This window comes from Neltuma alba, unplaced genomic scaffold (assembly GCF_004799145.2).
Source record: "Neltuma alba isolate B1F8T4 unplaced genomic scaffold, ASM479914v2 tig00004102_pilon, whole genome shotgun sequence".
Classification (NCBI taxonomy): Eukaryota; Viridiplantae; Streptophyta; class Magnoliopsida; order Fabales; family Fabaceae; genus Neltuma; species Neltuma alba.
The window spans coordinates 20,298-40,932 of NW_021633567.1; the positions used below are offsets into that span (position 1 = coordinate 20,298).

General features: G+C 28.6%; 2 protein-coding genes across 3 annotated transcripts; both read left to right on the plus strand.

Annotated features, from left to right (window-relative positions):
* Positions 1-6,592: 6,592 nt before the first annotated feature.
* LOC114743716 (tetraketide alpha-pyrone reductase 1) lies at positions 6,593-12,453 on the plus strand. Of its 2 annotated transcripts, none has more exons than XM_028931937.1 (6): positions 6,593-6,824; positions 6,915-7,087; positions 8,667-8,861; positions 9,740-9,908; positions 10,832-10,971; positions 12,058-12,144. In XM_028931937.1, the coding sequence occupies exons 1-6, from the start codon at positions 6,692-6,694 to the stop codon at positions 12,061-12,063; spliced, it is 816 nt and encodes a 271-aa protein (XP_028787770.1). In that variant the 5' UTR covers positions 6,593-6,691; the 3' UTR covers positions 12,064-12,144. The 2 variants fall into 2 exon arrangements, with proteins under 2 accessions (XP_028787770.1, XP_028787769.1); XM_028931936.1 differs by having other exon boundaries at positions 6,594-6,824; positions 10,832-11,018; positions 12,058-12,453.
* Positions 12,454-14,119: 1,666 nt separating this feature from the next.
* LOC114743715 (cinnamoyl-CoA reductase 1-like) lies at positions 14,120-19,341 on the plus strand. The gene is made up of 6 exons (XM_028931935.1): positions 14,120-14,343; positions 14,439-14,611; positions 16,424-16,618; positions 17,567-17,735; positions 17,992-18,178; positions 19,193-19,341. The coding sequence occupies exons 1-6, from the start codon at positions 14,211-14,213 to the stop codon at positions 19,338-19,340; spliced, it is 1,005 nt and encodes a 334-aa protein (XP_028787768.1). The 5' UTR covers positions 14,120-14,210; the 3' UTR covers position 19,341.
* The last annotated feature ends 1,294 nt before the right edge of the window (positions 19,342-20,635 follow it).

Consider the following 20,635-nt stretch of genomic DNA (forward strand, 5'->3'; position numbering starts at 1 on the left):
AATATATTAAAATATTTATTTGAAAAATCATAATATATACATATATTTCAGTATGATATAATAAAAACTAATAAATTCACAACATAATTATACACAATTCACATATACATGAAAAAATTTTCAGAGTTACCTGTTACTCTTTAACTTACAAATAATCACACAATAATTATCCTAAAATTCTCAAGAATTTACAAAATTACACATAAATATTTCTTAATATATAACAAAACTATTCTAAATTTATTCTAAAATTCTAAGGTTACCTTCTAAAAAATTACAAAAATATATTAACTCTTCCAGACCTAGCTATTTATAATAGATACAATGTTATTTGGAAATAAAAAATTTTTCATATAAAACAATATTTAAAATTAATAACTTAAATAAATATGTATTTATTACCCAAAATGTAAATTATTTTATATTAAAATTCTCAATTTAAAATTTTTTAAGCCTAAAAAATTATTTCATTAATATATCTTTAACTTATTTAAACTGATTAAAACCTTAGTAATACATTAAATAACTCAAATAAATTATTTAACTTAAATTTAATCAGTAAAACATTCTATAGGTCTTAAATAACAAAATTTTCAATTAAAACATTAATTTAAAATTCTCAAAACTATCAATGAACAAATATAAACGGATTAAAATGTATTAATAATATATCTTTAAATTTCTACAGTTATCTATTGTCAAAACTCACTACTTACTCCACATTCAAACTGCAAAATTTTCTCTAAACATTATGATAATATTATCAATATAAAACTCTAAATATATAAGAATATCCATGAAAAAATTTGATAAAAAAAAAGTATATTCGTGTACATAAATAATCCTTAAAACCTGTCATGTACTCTGCAACTCAACTCGCTGGCTCTCTCTTTCTCTACTTCTCTCGCACAAAATGAAAAGAAGACAAAGATTGCAGATATTTAATATTCTTATATTTAATTCCCTTCTTTGATTTTCTTCTCTGCCTATATCTTATCCTATTCTGGAATTGGATTCTCTCCTTCCCTTTTTATGAGATCCAAACTTCACTTCTGAGTCTATCTGAGTATTAAATATATTTTCGCCATTTCACTTCTTAAATTACATTTTACTTCTTATCATTGGCTTCTTTTTTTTTTTTACAAAAATGTTATTGTAGTTTATTTATAATTTTACGTATACTTTTGTTATTATTTTTTCTTTTTCTTATTTAAAATAGTTAACAGATAATTACAAACGTAATAACTAAATTATAATTGAGTCTATCTCCGAACATTGAGGTTGAGCTAATAAAATTGTGATGGTATTTAGTTTTTATGAGATATTATAATGAATGAAACTTTGTTATTTTATTGTAAATTAAGATTAAATTTATTTAAATAATTAAATCATATGTATTTTTTATAGCTTCAAGACCTATTTAAAACACATAGCAAGTTTTTAAATAAGTTTAAAAAATTGTACATAAAATAGAGTTACAGCTTTTTATGCTTATTTAAAAGCCTACATCATAAGTAGGCTTTTGAAAAGGCTTCAAGCTTTATTAAGTCTTTTGAAGGCTCTAAAAAAGCTTAGGAGAAATTACAAATAAAAACTGCCAAATATGTAAAATTGTTATTTGAGACCCTTAATTTGAAAAATAGTAAAAAAGAACCCGATTTTATTTTTGTAAATGTAAAATCGTGATGAAATATTTGAAATACCCCTAAGTCAAATGACAAGTTGACTATGAAAATGAAAAGTTCACTTTAGTGAACGATAACTTCAGTAGATCAAATCACAACTTGGCTGAGGGTATGCCAAATGACAAGTTGACTATGAGAAATAATAAATTCACTTTAGCGAATAACAATTTTAGTAGACCAAATCACAATTTGATTGAGGGGGATTTTAGACATTTCATCATGATTTCATGTTTATAAAAGTAAAACCGGGTCCTTATTTGTTATTTTCTAAATTAAAAGTCCCAAATCACAACTCTATATATTTGGTGGTCTTTATTTGCAATTTCTCCAAAACTTACATGCAATTTTAGGCTTATATTTAGACTTTTGATCTGTGCTATAGGCTCAGACGTAATTAGCTAAAATCTGGCTTACTTTCATTCTTGGGTAAAGGGACTTAATTAACATGTTAAAGTTTGAGCTCAACTTGTTAATATGAAAGTTTGACTTGTAAAGATTAAACTAAAAATCTTTTCCTTGTGCGATGAACAGACTAGAATGTTTGATTAAATTTTGAATTTTAATAAATTGTATTATCGAAGGTAGCTCAAGATTCATTTCTTATAGAAGTGTGATTTTATTTATTTATTTAAATGAGATTTGAATTAAAGATTCGGAAATTAGAAGGAACATATAAAAATTTGAAATTATTATTTATTTCTCTATTTAAGTCCTCAATTGACATACCATTTAATTATGATGCTTTTCATTTAATTTAATATATTCAAATCTCAATTAAGATATTATTCAAATTCAAAATTAATTATTAATTTCTTCATTTAAGCCTCCAATTGAAATTCCATTTAATAATGATGCTCCTCAGTTAATCCAATATACACAAATCACAATCAAAATATTATTCAAATTTTATTAATTGAATATATTCAGATGTCATAATATCATACCCAACCCGTTTTTTAAACAAATTGGTATTATAAGTTTTTAAGAATATAGTTGATTACTTGATGACTTATTAACATTTTTCTTATTTTCTTACTTGGACTTATCAATAATTTTCTCGTTATTTTCCTTTAATATATAAATATTTTTGATAGTCAATATGGTTAATGGATGTGGACTTTAAAGATTCAAATATCATTTTCAATTTGTTAACAAAAGGGCAAAAAAAAAAAAATCACTTTCACTTTCAACTGATAATGCGTGGCTAATAGGCCTCTTATCTTGAAAATGAAAGTGGAGAACTCTTCAGTAAATTATGGTTACATCGTTAGTTAGGCATTTTTAATTCTATAATATATCATTCAATGAGTCAAGTATATAAGCTATCCTTTTCTTGTCTGAAAATAATGCTTCTTTTTTGTTCAAAATTTTTAAAAATTTTTAGTACAAAACTCATAAAAAAACTGTCCAAGAAATTATTATTATTATTATTATTATTATTATTTGGACTGAAAATTATTAACTTTCATACATTTTATATTTCCAACAAAACTACAGATTAAAATTTGCAAAAAAAAATGTAAATTAAATTCTACTGCTATTTCATGGACACACACGAGCAGGGGGATTTAGAATTTTTTATCAATTAACTTGTCTTGTTGTTATATATTTCAGGGTTAAAAGTATGTTCATATTTTGTGATGAAGTGTCATTATATTTGAAAATTCCCTAATTATCATTTTCGATGTAGGAATATTTTTTTTAAAAAAAAAAATCTAAGATAGAGGCTTAAGTGACGTAAACCCTTACTTCATATATGGTTCACTTCTAATATTGAGCCATCTAAAACGACTATGTTGATAACGTGAAATTGAACGAATGGGGCCGTTTCTTTTATGTATCGAATCTTCGTGGTCAAAGTTCACAGCTGCAAAACGACAACCTAAAATGAGTGACGTTATTTTGATATCTCAAGAGCCACGGCGATGAAACGATGCTTTTTTAAAATTTTTTTTATGATTTCTCAAAAAAAAATTCTAAAATTATTGTTTTCTTTAAAAAAAATTCTTAAAAAATAAATACAAAATCATTTTATCACCTTAAAATATTATAACGTTAGTCATTTTATATAGAATCTAATAATCAAAATATAAAAAAAAAATAGATTAACAAAGTAACATTTCAATAGCTGGGGCAATTGCCGCAAACAGTAGAGGACGTCAGAAGTCTCAAACACGTGGAAGACTTAGTGTGTAGTTCGAAAGCGAGGGGGGTGGGGCTAGCATATGAAACCCCCAACCATACAAAGAAACAGCTTCACCATCCAAAATTTAATGACTTTTTTTTGGCCCATCAAAATTTAATGACCTGAACTTGCCTTATTAATTTTATCCCTTCAAAGTTTGTATTATGTGTAGAACTTATGGTATGACGCTTTCAATATGTTTTTATTGAAATAAAAAAAATCTTTAAGTCTCATTAATTCTATCTTATAATTTAATAATGGAACAAAGTACGAATTTATTCTGAAAGTTTATACTTAGGAGTGCTAGGTATTTAGAAATATTTTTTAGTTTAATGTCACCATGAAAGTTTTCAAGTCGTAGTAATATTGTCCTAGCCATTATTTAGGTTAAGTTTGACTATTAGTTGACTAACTATGCTAAGTTGATATATCCACGTATTGTTCATATTATTTTCTTTTCCGAGTTGAGATGTAAATTTACCTCAAAAGCTTTTACTCAAGAACGCTGGGTATCTTAAAGTTCAAATTGGAGCAATATTGCCCCAATTGTTATTCATGTTAAGTGTAACCATTAACTAACCAAATATGCTGAGTTGGTAGGTTTATGTATACTCTTCTAGTTCTATTTATAAGTCACTTCCAACATGTCTCACACAGATCAAAAAACATCTTAAACTTTATTAACTTTCATTTAAAATTCAATAACTTTTTAACTTTATCTCTATTTAATATATATTATGTCTCATGTAAACAAAGTCAACAGAATAATTAATAAAGGGTAAAATTATATACATGCAAAAAAAAAATCTCCCAATGCCTTGTAAATAGGATCAGAAAATATCTTCTCTTATAAGTAGGACTAGAGGAGCAATCCACTTTATTTTTTTTCTAAGTTATCCACTTTATTTTTTGTTCATAATCCTAATGCCACTTCTCCCATACAAAAACAACTCTACATCTATTATTTTGTCATTCACTTTTAGTTTAATATTCTTTATAAGAACAAAAGTATAGTATAAAAATATAGTAAATTTCAATTTTATTCTTATTTGTACTGGGCAAATGTGCAATTTTATATATGATCTTATAATGAAGTTTGTTAACATGTTAAAAAAACAAGGTTTAACACGTTAAGCATTTTTCAGAAACAAATTTAAACAGTAAAGGCTTGATTAGTTAACGCATTAGGTGGAGAGGTTAACACATTAGGGGATGTTTCCACAAAACTGGACTTTGACAGTAAGGCTCATTTCTCCGTTTTTCTGATAAGAAGGATGAAATTCCTGCACAAAAAATACTAAAACTCAAAAGGTTATAATATTTAAGTTCTCAGGTCGTCTCTTCAATCTCTTCAACCAAAACAATCTTTTTACTAATTTTGTTATCATCAAAACAAGTTGATTCAAGCTTTCTCTCTCTTGATGATGATGTGTAAAACCTTATCCTTTAAGTCCTATTTATAAGGAAGAGAGAATATTTTTCTTAATCCTATTTATAAAATACTTCATAAATTTTTAGTATTAATATATTATTTTGTTCTTCATTTGTTATAGTATAGATAGTTATTTTTTGAAAGGTTTATATATTAAATAAGAGTAAACCTAACTTTGTTATATTAGTAAAAAGTTAATATAGTTTAAAATTTTTTTTTTATTTGTGTGAAACATCCTAGAAGTATTTTTATTATATCAAGTTATCAAATTCATAAGTTTGCTTCTCTTAATCTATGCAAATAAATAGGAAGCGACAAAGCATAAAGGGAACAAAAAATGATAGAGGAAGAACACATTTTATTCATCTCAATAGATAGTTATTAATTACACAGCCAAGTCGAAGTGAAACACAACAAAAGTTCATCATAATCCGCAAAAATTACGTAACTTGAATTATGATAACACAGGAAAAACAAAAACAGAATACAACAAACAAATACGGTACACATTTTCTGCATTTTTTCTCACCCGCATTATAAGAAGAAGATGATGATGATTAATTCAACGGAGATTGATAAATATCTCCCGTGAAATTACTTCAAACCATTCAATTCCTTTAGGTTATCCAAGGGGTTGCTTCTGGAGCCTGCAGGCTGATAAGGGCAGATCGTGACGGGCTTCGTCCTTTACTGGGGCCACCCAAAACCACGATGATAACTTTCGTTGAATGAATGGACGCTGTCCTTACACGTTGATCCAATATCGGCGCCGAGCGTGAAATCTCATTGGAAACAACCAATAAGTATATAATAAAAAAAATCACTGAAAATTAGTTAAAATTAATAAATATATAAGATGCATGCTACCTCTTATCGTTAATATAAAAATTTAGTAACTAATTTGTGGATATTAAAAAATTAGTTAAATTTATTATTTATAATATTTAAATGTTGTTTTTTCTAAAATACTCAATCAATCATATGTATTGAAAATACGTTTTATAAATATTAAATATAAAGCATATTGAAATCTTGCGTTAAGAACTGGAAGTGGTACTTTCTTTTGTGAACTATGCCCTTATTATTTGTAAAGAGGATAAGATAAACAATAAATAAAGAGAAAGATGACACAAAAAATTTAATGAGAAGGTGTTGTATTAATCAAAACACTGCGAAAATGCATTAAATGTAAACGCAAAATTTAAAAAAAAAACCATTAAATGTTGAAATAAACTCAACAACCCCTCCCCCCAAAATTTAAAGCTTATAAATAGCAGCGAAGTGACCGAGGACTGGTGTGAAGGAAGGGGAAGTGAGGGCTAGCTGATATAATTATAACTAAGCAGCTTCAACATTCTTTCATTTCATCGGCCACTGTAATCCAAAACGATGGCACAAAGCAACGACGCAGGGAAAGGAATGGTGGTGTGCGTCACTGGTGCTTCTGGCTTTATTGCTTCATGGCTCGTCAAGCTTCTTCTTCTTCGTGGCTACACTGTGAGAGCCACCGTGCGTGATCCAAGTGAGTTATGTATATATTTCAGTTTCATCATTTGGTTGCTCTTGGGAATTTGTAACATTCTGATGATATTGTCTTTAATTACTAATGAAGATGATCCGAGGAAGGTAGAGCATTTGGTGAAACTGGAAGGAGCAAAGGAGAGATTGCATCTGATGAAAGCAGATCTGTTGGAAGAGGGTTCCTTTGATTCTGCTGTTGAAGGCTGTGTCGGTGTCTTCCACACTGCTTCACCTGTGGTTCTTGGTCTCCACGTCGACCCTCAGGTTCATTTCATTCGAATTTAACCAACATTATTACCAATGCATATACCATAGGGACGATTCAAAATTGGGACCCAAGTAATGAAGCAAATTAAGTATTACTCCTCCGGTCGTAAACGTAAAGCTCATTTTATAATATTACAAAATGAGCCGTATATTTAGGATCAGAAGAGTATTAGTGATCATCTCAATTTGGATAATCATTGTTAGATCATAATTCCTCCTGCCCTCTTTTTTTGTAAGAGATGTTCCCTTCTATAAAGGATATTTAGAAGGTGTCTCGAATTTTGTTTGTTGAATTCTCACTTAATGCCTCATATTACTTATATGAACGTATTTAAATATCACGTATTCTCTTTTTCTTCACATAAATGATGGTGTTTTGTATTAAAAAAAATTATATTTTTTTACTTATTTTTTTATTTTTAATTAATTTTAACTAATATTTTGAATAAAAAGAAAGGAGGGGTTAAGAGATTTGATTTAAGAGTTATTTTTTAAAAGGGATGTAAAATTAATTACACCATTAAATGTGCTCTAATGACTAAGTGGCGTTGACTTTGGTCAACGTCACGCCATCAACCGTTGGTTGTTCGATCATTGACTGGCGCTGGAACGGCTGTCATTGAATCATATCGACAAATGGCGTGTGTTTTCTGCCCAAGTTATCCAAACTCATGAATAAAGAATTAACATTAAAATATTAATATTTTAAATATTCTTATGAGAAGCTATTAATAATAAATCAAATTTTTGGTGTGGAATTAGAATTAATTTACTTGCCCGTAATCCTATGGGTAAATTTTTCAGAGTTAATATCATTAGTCCTTAAAATCTTACCTCATTTTAATTTTAGTCCATAAAATTTAAAACTTAATGGTTTTGATGCTTCAAATCTTCTTCTAGAGACTACAACCATTGTTTCGGGGACTAAAAATATTGAGGCGGAGTAAAATGAGATCAAATGTAAAAAACCAAAACCACTGATTTTAAATTTCAGGAACTAAACTAAAATAATGCCAAACTTAAAAATACTTTTGCCTCTATTCATATATCTTACAAAAGCAAATTAAGGGCATGTTAGGAAAATACCCCCTCTGTGTTGGAGGGCCTTAGTCTTCTTTTTTAAAAAAAAGAAAGATATATTTTAGTTTTGTCTAATCATTTAATGAGTTTTTTCCCCCTAATTTTACCCTTACCATATGCATTTTATTTTTTCTTTTGGCTATTGACTGTATATACTGCATTATTTATGAGACATGTACACACTCGCCTCTCATCACCTTTATCCCCATATATTCTCTTTCTTTTTTCTTTTATTGCCTCTTTTACTTATTTTCTTCATTAATAAGGTCATATTTAAAAAAAACATGCCTTACATATTTATTATTTTAAACTGATTTTAACTAATTTCTTAGTAACTGTAAATCGGTTAAACCATGCTTATATTTTAAAATGGAGGGAGTACATATTAGCACGAATCATATGGGATGTTTTTGGGACTTTCCATAAATCATCAGAGGTTTGGCGATTAATAATGATAAGCTTCTAACTAAGAGCCGCTCTTTTTTGAATGTTTCAGAATGATCTTATTGAGCCAGCAGTTAGAGGAACTCTGAATGTTCTTAGATCATGCGCAAAATCAACGTCACTGAAACGACTCGTTTTAACCTCTTCCATATCTGCAGTGATGTGTAATGGAAAGCCTCTAACTTCAGACGTTGTTCTTGATGAATCATGCTTTTCAACTCCGGATGGTTGCGAGCAATTTAGCCCGGTACGTATTATTATTATTATTATTTTTTATTACTGCATTTGATTTAACTAACTAATACCGGTTTCTCTTTGGTCCTTTTTATAAGATGTACCTATATAATTGAATTATATATTTGGATCATTAAAAAGTTGGTTAAACTTGGTTATTAAAGACAATATGCAATAAAGATGCGATTTATTTTTTGAAAATACCCATACTGATATGGAAAGACAAATAGTGAGTGTGGATCAATAGGTAAGGGACAAAAATGAAAAAATGGTACTGAAAAAAAAAATTTCGCACAAGCTATTAGTATTTCTTATAAATAGAAGCAATTCATCCCTCAAGAGAATTCTCTTATGAATAATAAATTCTTTAATTTTTGGGAGTATTGACAAAGGCCAACACCAAGTGAAATAAGGCAAGAGAAAGATAAGGCGGAACCAATATAGAAATTGTTTTGTGTGGTGATTATTCAACATAGTAAATTTGAGAAAGCGAGACTCACGAGCAAATGAGCGATATGCGTCACAAAATTATAAACCACACTGTAAATATATAAATTATAAATATTAAGAATAACATTATTTTTTTATTTTTTAAACTACATTTTACTTCTTATCTTTAGTCTTCTACTTTTATTTTTAAAAAATTTATTGTCGTTTGTTTATAGTTGTATCTATATTTTTGTTACTATTTTTACTCTTTCTTATTTAAGATATTTAATAAATAATTAAAAGCACATTAATTAAATTATAATAGTGTCGATCGCTAAACATTAAACTAGTAATTATTGATTTAAATGGCGCATCTAGTTTTTAATATGTAATGCGATTTTAATTTGTAAGTCTCTTATAATGTCCTTGGAATTTCTTGTTGTTCATAATTTTTGTTCGCAGGAATGGACAGGATATAAACTTTCCAAGACACTGGCAGAAGGAGCTGCTTGGAAATTTGCGAAAGAAAATAACATCGACATGGTTACTATCAATCCAGCAATGGTGATAGGACCTCTCTTGCAACCAACACTTAACGCATCGGTAGAAGCAATTTTAATTCTATTTAATGGTAATTTTATAATTTATCTTTAACTCTATTTAATGCTAATTTTAATTTATCTTTAATCATATTTAATGGTAATTTTAATTTATATCTTTGGCACACTTTTTTCCCATCTGATAATGCTCAACATACAAACGATACAACTAAATTTTTGGTTAAGAGTGTTTTGTGGATGGTTGGTTATCTTCACGTGACCCAAACCTATCAAGTTTTTATTTGACTTTATGCGGCAAATGTCACCATCCTTGTGTCCTTTTCTATGATTGTGTCTATAGATACGCATTTAATTTTGTTTCCAAAAGAAGAATGAGCATGTATCTAAATACGCAAAGGTAGAAAAAACTTTGTTCTATTTACTTATACTTATTATGTCTAATTTTCTTTTAAAATTTTAGTGCGTGAATTTTTTAAAAAATGATAAAAATTCACATAGATAAGCTTTCAAAGTTATGTTAGACAATCATTAATAATAAAATCCACTTATGCAAGATTTGATAGGAAAATTACTTAATAAATTTAAATAAATGGACTTAAATTTTGTTTATGATAATTAAGCATTATTTCCAACGGGACTACTCACACGCCCGCACTTCCCCTTAGCCACATGGGGATTTGATTCCCCAACCTCTTCAATAATAAGAGGGATGGGGTGATATCATTATAAGTCAAGGCTCATTGGTAATGTCCTTAATTAACATTGTTCTTTCTTGTAACTTGTAAGGTCTTCCAAAGTGTTACTTTTTGTTTGGATCGTATCCATTATGTCAGATTTTTCAATTACGTATAATTATGTGTTTTATTTTTTTTTCATATGGGTTTATAATTAAATTACAATATCTTAAAAAAAGGACACTTGGTTAAATGTAATTGATGAATTTGACATAATAAGGAGTCTTTAATGTTCATATATCCTTAATTACTTGATGTAGGTGCAAAGACATTTCCAAATAAAGTTTATGGGTGGGTCCATGTGAAAGATGTTGCCGATGCCCATATCAAAGCATTTGAAATTCCTTCGGCTAATGGAAGATATTGTTTGGCTGAGACAGTGAAACACTACTCTGAAATAGTACAGATTCTACGTGAACTATACCCAATGTTACAATTTCCAGACAAGTAAGTTCAATTATATATTTTATTATTTTTAGTAAGAATGCATATATAAGAAAGACACACACACACATCTTGATTTCTTATTTTCTCCAAACTACGTTAAATTAATTATATGTGTCCGTGTGTCACTTTTCTGCTTTAATGATTACCTATACTATGTAATAGAATATTTCTGCCTTCATTTTTTTAGGTTAATATTATCTTTAGCTTTTAAGATTGATATCATTTTAGTTTTGATCTCTTAAATTTAAAACAAGTAGTTTTGTTCCTCGAGCTTTGATCTCATTTTGATTTCATTTTGTTAAATTTGAAACCAATAGTTTTATCTCTAAAATTTGACCTCATTTTATCTACTTAGAGATTAATTGTTGGTCCCTAGAACAAAGACTAAAACCAAAATGTGGTCAAATTTTAGGGACTAAAACCATTGGTTTCAAATTTCAATAACCAAAACCAAAATCAAATCAAATTTCAAAAATAAAAACTACAAATTTTAAATTTGAGGAATCAAAACTAAAAAAATGTTAGACTTCAGGGACTTAAAATAGTATTAATCCTTCTTTTTATAAACATAATTTAACCAAATCATGCGTGTCAAGGCAGGTAGTTAAAATTAGCTCAAATAAATTATTGAACTTTTTCTTGAAGGTATGTGGTCATCATGATTTGAAAATTGAGGAAATTTAATAGAATGCTATTGGGTGCGATGAGGTCACTTTTTATTCTTTATGCACATCTCTTCCTTTTCTCCCCTTATCTTTTCTGATTTTATTTTTCTTTTAGCTTTCCTAGAGAAAATGTTCGTGGCTGTTTGAACATTCTAGAGAATTCAGTATTTTGATTATTCTATGCAGGAGATTTCATTAAGTTTCTTCATTATGAATTGATCTTAATTCTTCTTCTTCTTCTTCGTATCTTCCCCCCCCCCCCCCGCAAGGAGTATTTGATGTTATTTATCCAAATTAATTTTTTTATTTATGTTGACAATTAATGTCGTCGTCTAATATATCTTTTAATTACTTTTGTTTCTCAAACTTGTTAGGTGTGAGGAACAACCCCTGAAGCCAACATATCGAATTTCTAAGGATAAGGCGAAGACATTAGGAATTAGTGAGTTCATTCCATTTGAAGTGAGTCTAATAGAGACGGTGGAAAGTTTCAAACAAAAGAAAATGGTTGACTTTTAAATTGTGCTATATATATATATATATATATATATATATATATATATATATAGCCAAGTCATAATATATATCTTTGCGGAATAAATGTTGATTACAATAATCATGATTTTGTATGAAAAAACTTGTGTGTTTTGGTTCAAACCAATTTCCATTACAATAATGTAAATATGTTTTGCTTGAGAAGACCTATTATTGTAATATATATCAAGCTTGTATTGAATAAAAATAAACCAAATAGATACTATAAGTGGAAATGATGAATCCCTTAACAGAAGTAGCATAAATAGAATAAAATTAATAATTAGATTGTATTCATATACATCACATGAAATTTAAAAATGAACATATAAACATAGATAAAAATTAAATAATAAAACCAAACAGATCTTTTTATAGCTTATATAAAGTTAGCCACCCGCATCGGATTTGGTCCACGGGCTTCGTTCTTTATTGCACGATGATAACAATAATTGAATGAGTGGGCGTTTACCTACTACGGCGATCCAATGTCGGACTCGAGCGTGGAATCCCATTAAAAACAACCAATAAAAATATGATAAAAAAATCAGTTAAAATTAGATTTTCCTAACACATAGATCCAATGTCGGACTCAAGTGTGGAATCTGATTAAAAACAACCAATAAGAATATAATAAAAAAATCAGCTAAAATTACGTTTTCCTAACACGTAGATCTAATGTTGAACTCGGGTGTGAAATCCCATTAAAAACAACCAATAAGAATATAATAAAAAAATCAGCTAAATTACGTTTTCCTAACACGTAGATCTAATGTCAAACTCGGGCGTAGAATCCCATTAAAAACAACCAATAAGAATATAATAAAAAATCAGCTAAAATTACGTTTTCTTAACACGTAGATCTAATGTCGGACTCGAGCGTAGAATCCCATTAAAAACAACCAATAAGAATATAATAAAAAAATCAGCTAAAATTACGTTTTCTTAACACATAGATCCAATGTCGGACTCGAGCGTAGAATCCCATTAAAAACAACCAATAAGAATATAATAAAAAAAATCAGCTAAAATTACGTTTTCTTAACACGTAGATCCAATGTCAAACTCGAGCGTAGAATCCCATTAAAAACAACCAATAAGAATATAATAAAAAAATCAGTTAAAATTAGTTAAAATTAACAAATTCATAAGGTATCTACCTCTTATCCTTAATATAAAAATTTAGTAACCAATTTGCAAATATTAAAAAAATTATTTAAATTTATTATTTATGATAATTAGATATTATTTTTCTTAAAATATCCAATCAATCATATGTATTGAAAATACACTTTTAGAAACTCCTTCACATATATAATCGCCAATAGAACTTAGGGGCAAAATATATAAATATTAAAGATAAAGTAAATTGAGATCTTATATTAAGAACAAAAAATAGTATTTTCTTTTTAAAAAATATGCCTTTATTATTTGTAAAGAGGTTAAGAGAAACAATAAATAAAGAAAAAGATGGAAAAAATTGTAAACGCAAAATTAAAAAAAAAAAAACTATACATTTGATCTTTTAACTTTGTTCAAAGTTTCAATTTGATTCATTAACTTTAAAAAATATACATTTAGTCTTTTAACCCTAAAATCACTAGACTTTAATAATGATTTTCTTATAACGATAATGAATATCTTGAAAATTAAACTTGATAATATTTTATCAACATTTAACATTTAAGATTTTAATGTCATCATTTTTTGAAAAAAATTTTAAGATAAAAGACTAAAAACATACTTTTTAAAGTTAAGGGATCAAATTGAAACCCCATATAAAGTTGAAGGAACAAATACATTCTTTAGCTAAACAAAACCATTAAATGTTGAAATAAACTCAAAAACCCCTTCCCAAAATCTAAAGCTTATAAATAACAGTGAAGCGATCGAGGAATGGTGTGAAGCAAGAGGAAGTGAGGGCTAGCTGATATAATCATAATTAAGCAGCCTCGATATTCTTTCATTTCATCAGCCACTTTAATCCAAAACGATGGCACAAAGCAGCGACGCAGGGAAAGGGATGGTGGTGTGCGTCACTGGTGCTTCTGGCTATATAGCTTCATGGCTCGTCAAGCTTCTTCTTCTTCGTGGCTACACTGTGAGAGCCACCGTGCGTAATCCAAGTGAGTTATGTATATATTTCAGTTTCATCATTTGGTTGTTCTTTGGATGGGAATTTGTAATATTCTGATGATATTGTCTTTAATTACTAATGAAGATGATCCGAGGAAGGTAGAGCATTTGGTGAAACTGGAAGGAGCAAAGGAGAGATTGCAGCTGATGAAAGCAGATCTGTTGGAAGAAGGTTCCTTTGATGCTGCTGTCGAAGGCTGTGTCGGTGTCTTCCACACTGCTTCTCCTGTGGTTTATAGTGTCGACGTCGACCCTCAGGTTCATTTCATTCAAATTTAACCACCACTAACAATTATGGAAACAGACCAAATCAGGCCTAACCCTTAACAGCTTAGGCCGATGGTGAGGCCTATTGGCCTGCGGCATGTGAAAGGTTTTTTTTTCTCCTAGGCCTGGCCTGTAATTAAACCTGGCTTGGTCTGTAGCTTGTAATCAAAATTGAGACCCAAGTAATGAAGCAAATTAAGTACTATCCTTCTGGTCCTAAATACAAGATCCATGTCATTCTTTTGGTCTTTAATATATGACCTTATTGTTGAGTTAATTTTGATTTTAAATATAAGATATATTTCTCATATTTATAAGTTTTTCCTAAACTACCCTATGAATCTCCCTCAACCATAATCAAGTAGAAGAGGAAAAGAGGATATTAAGGAAAATGATTATGGTATTTTAGGAAAAATATGTCACATTTCTTACAATTAACTAACTTACCTAACTTCTTTAATTTCATCAAATTAGTTAAATAGGTCTTATATTAGAGACCAGAAGAGTATAGCACAACTATATTTGGGATCAAGGGAGTATTGCTGATCATCTCACTTTGGATAATCTTTGTTAGATATTAATTACTCCCTCCCTCCCTTTTTGTAAGAGATGTTCCCTTTTACAAGGGATATTTAGAGGGTGTCTCGAATTTTGCTTGTTAATTTCTTATATCAATGTATTTCATTCTCACATATTCTTTTTTTTCCCATAAGTGAGAATTTTTTTAATTAAAACAATTATATATTTTTACATTTTTATTTTTAATTAAATTTAACTAATGCTTCACGTAGTTTGGCCAATTGTTTTTTAATAAAAAAAGAAGAGGGGTAAGAGATTTGGCGGTAAATTTTTTAAAGTGATGTAAAATTAATTACACCATTAAATGTGCGCTAATGACTAAGTAGCGTTGACTAAGATTGGTCAACATCGAGCCATCAACCGTTGGTTGGTCGATCATTGACATGCGCCGGAGCGGCTATCATTGAATCATGTCTATAAATGGCATGTGTTTTCTGCCCAAGTTATCCAAACTCATATATAAAGAATTAACATTAAAATATTAATATTTTAAATATTCTTATGAGCAGCTATTAATAATAAATCAAAATTTTGGTATGGAATTATAATTAATTTACTTTCCTGTAATCCTATGGGTAAATTATTCAGAGTTAATATCATTAGTCCTTAAAATCTTACCTCATTTTAATTTTAGTCCATAAAATTTAAAACCTAATGGCTTCGATGCTTCAAATATTCTTTTAGAGACTACAACCATTGTTTTGGGGACCAAAAATATTAAGGCAGAGTAAAATGAGATCAAATTTTAGAAACCAAAAACCACTGATTTCAAATTTCAGGAACTAAACTAAAATAATATCAAATTTAAAAATATTTTTGCTTCTATTCATATGTCTTACAAAAACAAATTAAGGGCATGTTAGGAAAATACTCCCTCTGATAATATACATTTTGTTGGAGGGCCTTAGTTTTTTTAAAAAATAAGATACATTTCAGTTTTGTCCGATGATTTAATGAGTTTTTTTCCCTTCTAATTTTACCCTTAATATATGCATTTTATTTTTTCTTGCTATTGACTGTGTACACTGCATTATTTATGAGACATGTACACACTCCTCTCATCACCTTTATTCCCATATATTCTCTTTCTTCTTTTTTTTAATTGCCTCTTTTACTCATTTTCTTCATTAATAAGGGCATATTTGGGGGGAAAAAAATACATGCCTTGCATGTTTATGGGAGTTTCCATAAATCATCAGAGCCACTCTTTTTTGAATGTTTCAGAAAGATCTCATTGAGCCAGCAGTTAGAGGAACTCTGAATGTTCTTAGATCATGCGCAAAATCAACATCACTGAAACGGCTCGTTTTGACCTCTTCCATATGTGCAGTGATGTGTAATGGAAAGCCTTTAACATCAGACGTTGTTCTTGATGAATCATGTTTTTCAATTCCAGATGCTTGCAACGAATTTAGGCCGGTACGTATTATTATTACTACATCTAGTTCTAATTATAAGATCCTCTTTATAGTCTACAAATAAAATCTTATAATTAGAATTGAAAGAAATATTATTTATTACTATGTTTAGTTTAACTAATTAATGCCGGTTTCTCTCCGGTCCTTTTTATAAGATGTGCATAGTTGAATTTCATACGTGGATCATTACAAATTTGGTTAAAATTGGTTATTAAAGACAATATGTATTAAAGATGAGATTTATTTTTTAAAAATAACCTTGCTGATTTATGGAAAGACAGATAGTGAGTGTGGATCAATAGTTAAGGGACAAAAATGAAAAAAATGATACTGAAAAGAAAATTTTCGTACAAGCTATTAGTATTTCTTATAAATAGAAGCAATTCATCCCTCAAGAGAATTCTCTTATAAAAATAAATTCTTAATTTTTGGGGCAGTGACAAAAGCCAACGCCAAGTGAAATAAGGCAAGAGAAAGATAAAGGTGGAACCAATAAAGTAATTCTTTTGTGTGGTGATTATTCAACATAGTGAATTTGAGAAAGCGACACTTAAGAGTAAGAGCAATGAGCAATATATGTTATAAAATTATAAACCACAATGTAAGTATATAAATTATAAATATTAAGAATAACATAATTTTTTTTATTTTTAAACTACATTTTACTTCTTATCTTTACTCTTCCAATTTTATTTTTTAAAATTTTATTGTCGTTTGTTTATAGTTGTATCTATATTCTTGTTACTATTTTTACTTTCTTATTTAAAATAGTTAATAAATAATTAAAAGTACATTAATTAAATTATAATTGTGTCGATCACTAAACATCAAACTAGTAAATATTGATTTAAATGGTGCATCTAGTTTTTAATATGTAATGTGATTTTAATTCATAATTTTCTTATAATACCCTTGGACTTTCTTGTTGTTTCATAATTTTTGTTCGCAGGAATGGTCAGCATATATACTTTCCAAGACATTGGCAGAAGGAGCTGCCTGGAAATTTGCAAAAGAAAATAACATCGACATGGCTGCCATCAATCCAGCAGTGGTGATAGGACCTATCTTGCAACCAACACTTAACGCATCGGTAGAAGAAATTTTAATTCTATTTAATGGTAATTTTATAATTTATCCTTAACTCTATTTAATGGTAATTTTAATTTATTATCTAACTTCGGCATACTTTTTTCCATCTGATTATGTTCAACGTACATATAATATTTCAAAAATAGAAAACATGGTCAAATATAATTGGTGAATTTGACATAATAACTATAATAAACTTAAGGATTGTCCTATATATATTTTCTTGTGTTGCTTCTCATAATAAGGAGTCTTTAATGTTCACATAACCTTAACTGCTTGATGTAGGTGCAAAGACATTTCCAAATAAAGTTTATGGGTGGGTCCATGTGAAAGATGTTGCCGATGCCCATATCCAAGCATTTGAAATTCCTTCAGCTAATGGAAGATATTGCTTGGCTGAGTCAGTGAAACACTATTCTGAAGTAGTACAGATTTTGCGTGAACTATACCCAACGTTACAATTTCCAGACAAGTAAGTTCGTTTTCAATAAGAATGCATATATAAGAAGGATAGATAGATGTACGTATACACATACTCATCTTGATTTCTTATTTTCACCAAAATTTTTGTTAAATTAAATATATGTGTCTGTGCGTCACATATCTGCTTTAATGATTATCTGTACTATGTAATAGAATATTGCTCCCTTCATTTTTTTTAGACTAATATCATCTTTAGTTTTTAAAATTTAACATTATTTTAATTTTAATTTCTGAAATTTGAAACGAATAGTTTTGTTCTTTGAGCTTTGATGTCATTTTGATTTTATTCTGTAAAATTTGAAACCAATAGTTTTGGTTTCCAAAATTTGACCTCATTTTGATTCACTTAAAGATTAATTTTTAGTCCTTCTAACAAAGACCAAAACTAAAATGAGGTCAAATTTCACGGATCAAAACCATTGGTCTCATATTTCAATGACCAAAACCAAAATCAAGTCAAATTTCAAAAATCAAAACTACAAATTTTAAATTTCAGGAACCAAAACCAAAATGACATTAAACTTTAAGGAATAAAAATAGTATTCACCTTTTTTTTATGAACATAATTTAACCAAATCATGCGTGTTACGGAAGGTACTTAAAATTAGCTCAAATAAATTAGGGGACTTTTTCTTGAAGGTATGTGGTCATCATGATTTAAAAATTGAGGAAATTTAATAGGATGATATTGTGTGCGATGAGGTCAATTTGTCTTCTTTATGCACATTTCTCCCTTCTTTCCCCTTGTCTTTTCCGATTATATTTTAGAGAAAATGTTCGTGGCTGTTTGAACATTCTAGAGAATTCAGTATTTTGATTATTCTATATAGGAGATTTCATTAAGTTTCTTGATTATGAATTGATCTTAATTCTTCTTCTTCTTCTTCATATCTTTATTTCTTTACCCTCCCATAGAGCATTCGATGTTATTTATCCAATTTAAGTTTTTATTTATGTTGACAATTAATATCTTTTAATTTCTTTTGTTTTTTAAACTTATTAGGTGTGAGGAGGAACAACCCTTTCATCCAACATACCGAATTTCTAAGGATAAGGCGAAGACATTGGGAATTGGTGAGTTCATTCCATTTGAAGTGAGTCTAAGGGAGACGGTGGAAAGTTTCAAAGAAAAGAAAATGGTTGACTTTTAAATCGTGCTCTCTCTCTCTCTCTCTCTCTATATATATATATATATATATAGCCAAGTCATAACATATATCTTTGCGGAATAAATGTTGATTACAATAATCATGATTTTGTATGAAAAAACTTGTGTGTTTTGGTTCAAACCAATTTCCATTACAATAACGTAAATATGTTTTGCTTGAGAAGACCTATTATTATAATATATATCAAGCTTGTATTGAATAAAAATAAACCAAATAGATCCTATAAGTGAAAATGATGAATCCCTTAACAGAAGTAGCATAAATAGAATAAAACTAATAATTAGATTGTATTCATATACATCACATGAAATTTAAAAATGAACATATAAACATAGATAAAAATAATAAAACCAAACAGATCTTTTTATACCTTATACAAAGTAAGCCACGCCATGTGGGATTTGGTCCTCTCAGCATCCTTTTCCTCGGCATCCCAAAATCTTGTCCATCAAAATAATCCAACAGTTTACAGTACACCAGGTCATCAAGCTCTCAAAAATGCATTTTTGCTTTCAATAACCTTCGGTTGCTCTCTCTTCTTCTGACGTCCTAAATATCTTCGGCTGTAGAAAGATAAATGATTCACAATTTAAAGTCTAAAAGGGCCAGCTAACCTGAATGATGAATGAAGCCAAGAAAATACTCAATATAAAAAATAGATAATTAATTTGTAAATATTAAAATAATTAGTTAAATTAGTTATTTATAATTATGTAATATATAAAAGTTGTCTTTTCTAAAATACATTTATTAATCTTGTATATTGGAACTATCTTTTAATGAAAATTTCTTAATTTACTCTATGTAATTACCATAAGAATTACTTGGGAGTAAAATGAATTAAATATTTGAGATAAATTGGATTGTTTCTTATATTTAGAACCAAATATATTAAAGGTCGGGAGTAGTAACTACCAAGCACTTAGATCAACTAGTAAGAGTTGTTCCAGCTTAATCAAGGGTCACAAGTTCAATCATTTGGGAACGCAACAGTGTAGGTGGTAGGATCGCTGCCCATATGACTCCTACCATGGTTTAATCCGCATTATATGGTTTGTAATTCTCTGAGAAGTTGGCCCTAAATATGAAATCTTGATCAATTTGCTTTGTCCTCCAAATATATAATTTCATTTTCTAAAGTATTTACATTGATTCCATATATTAAGGGGTTTTAAGGGCAATCATGATTTAAAAAGATACTATAAGAAAATCAAGTTATATTTGCTAGAAATATTTAATTTGCTTAACTAATTTTTTTAATCTATTCAGATTAATTA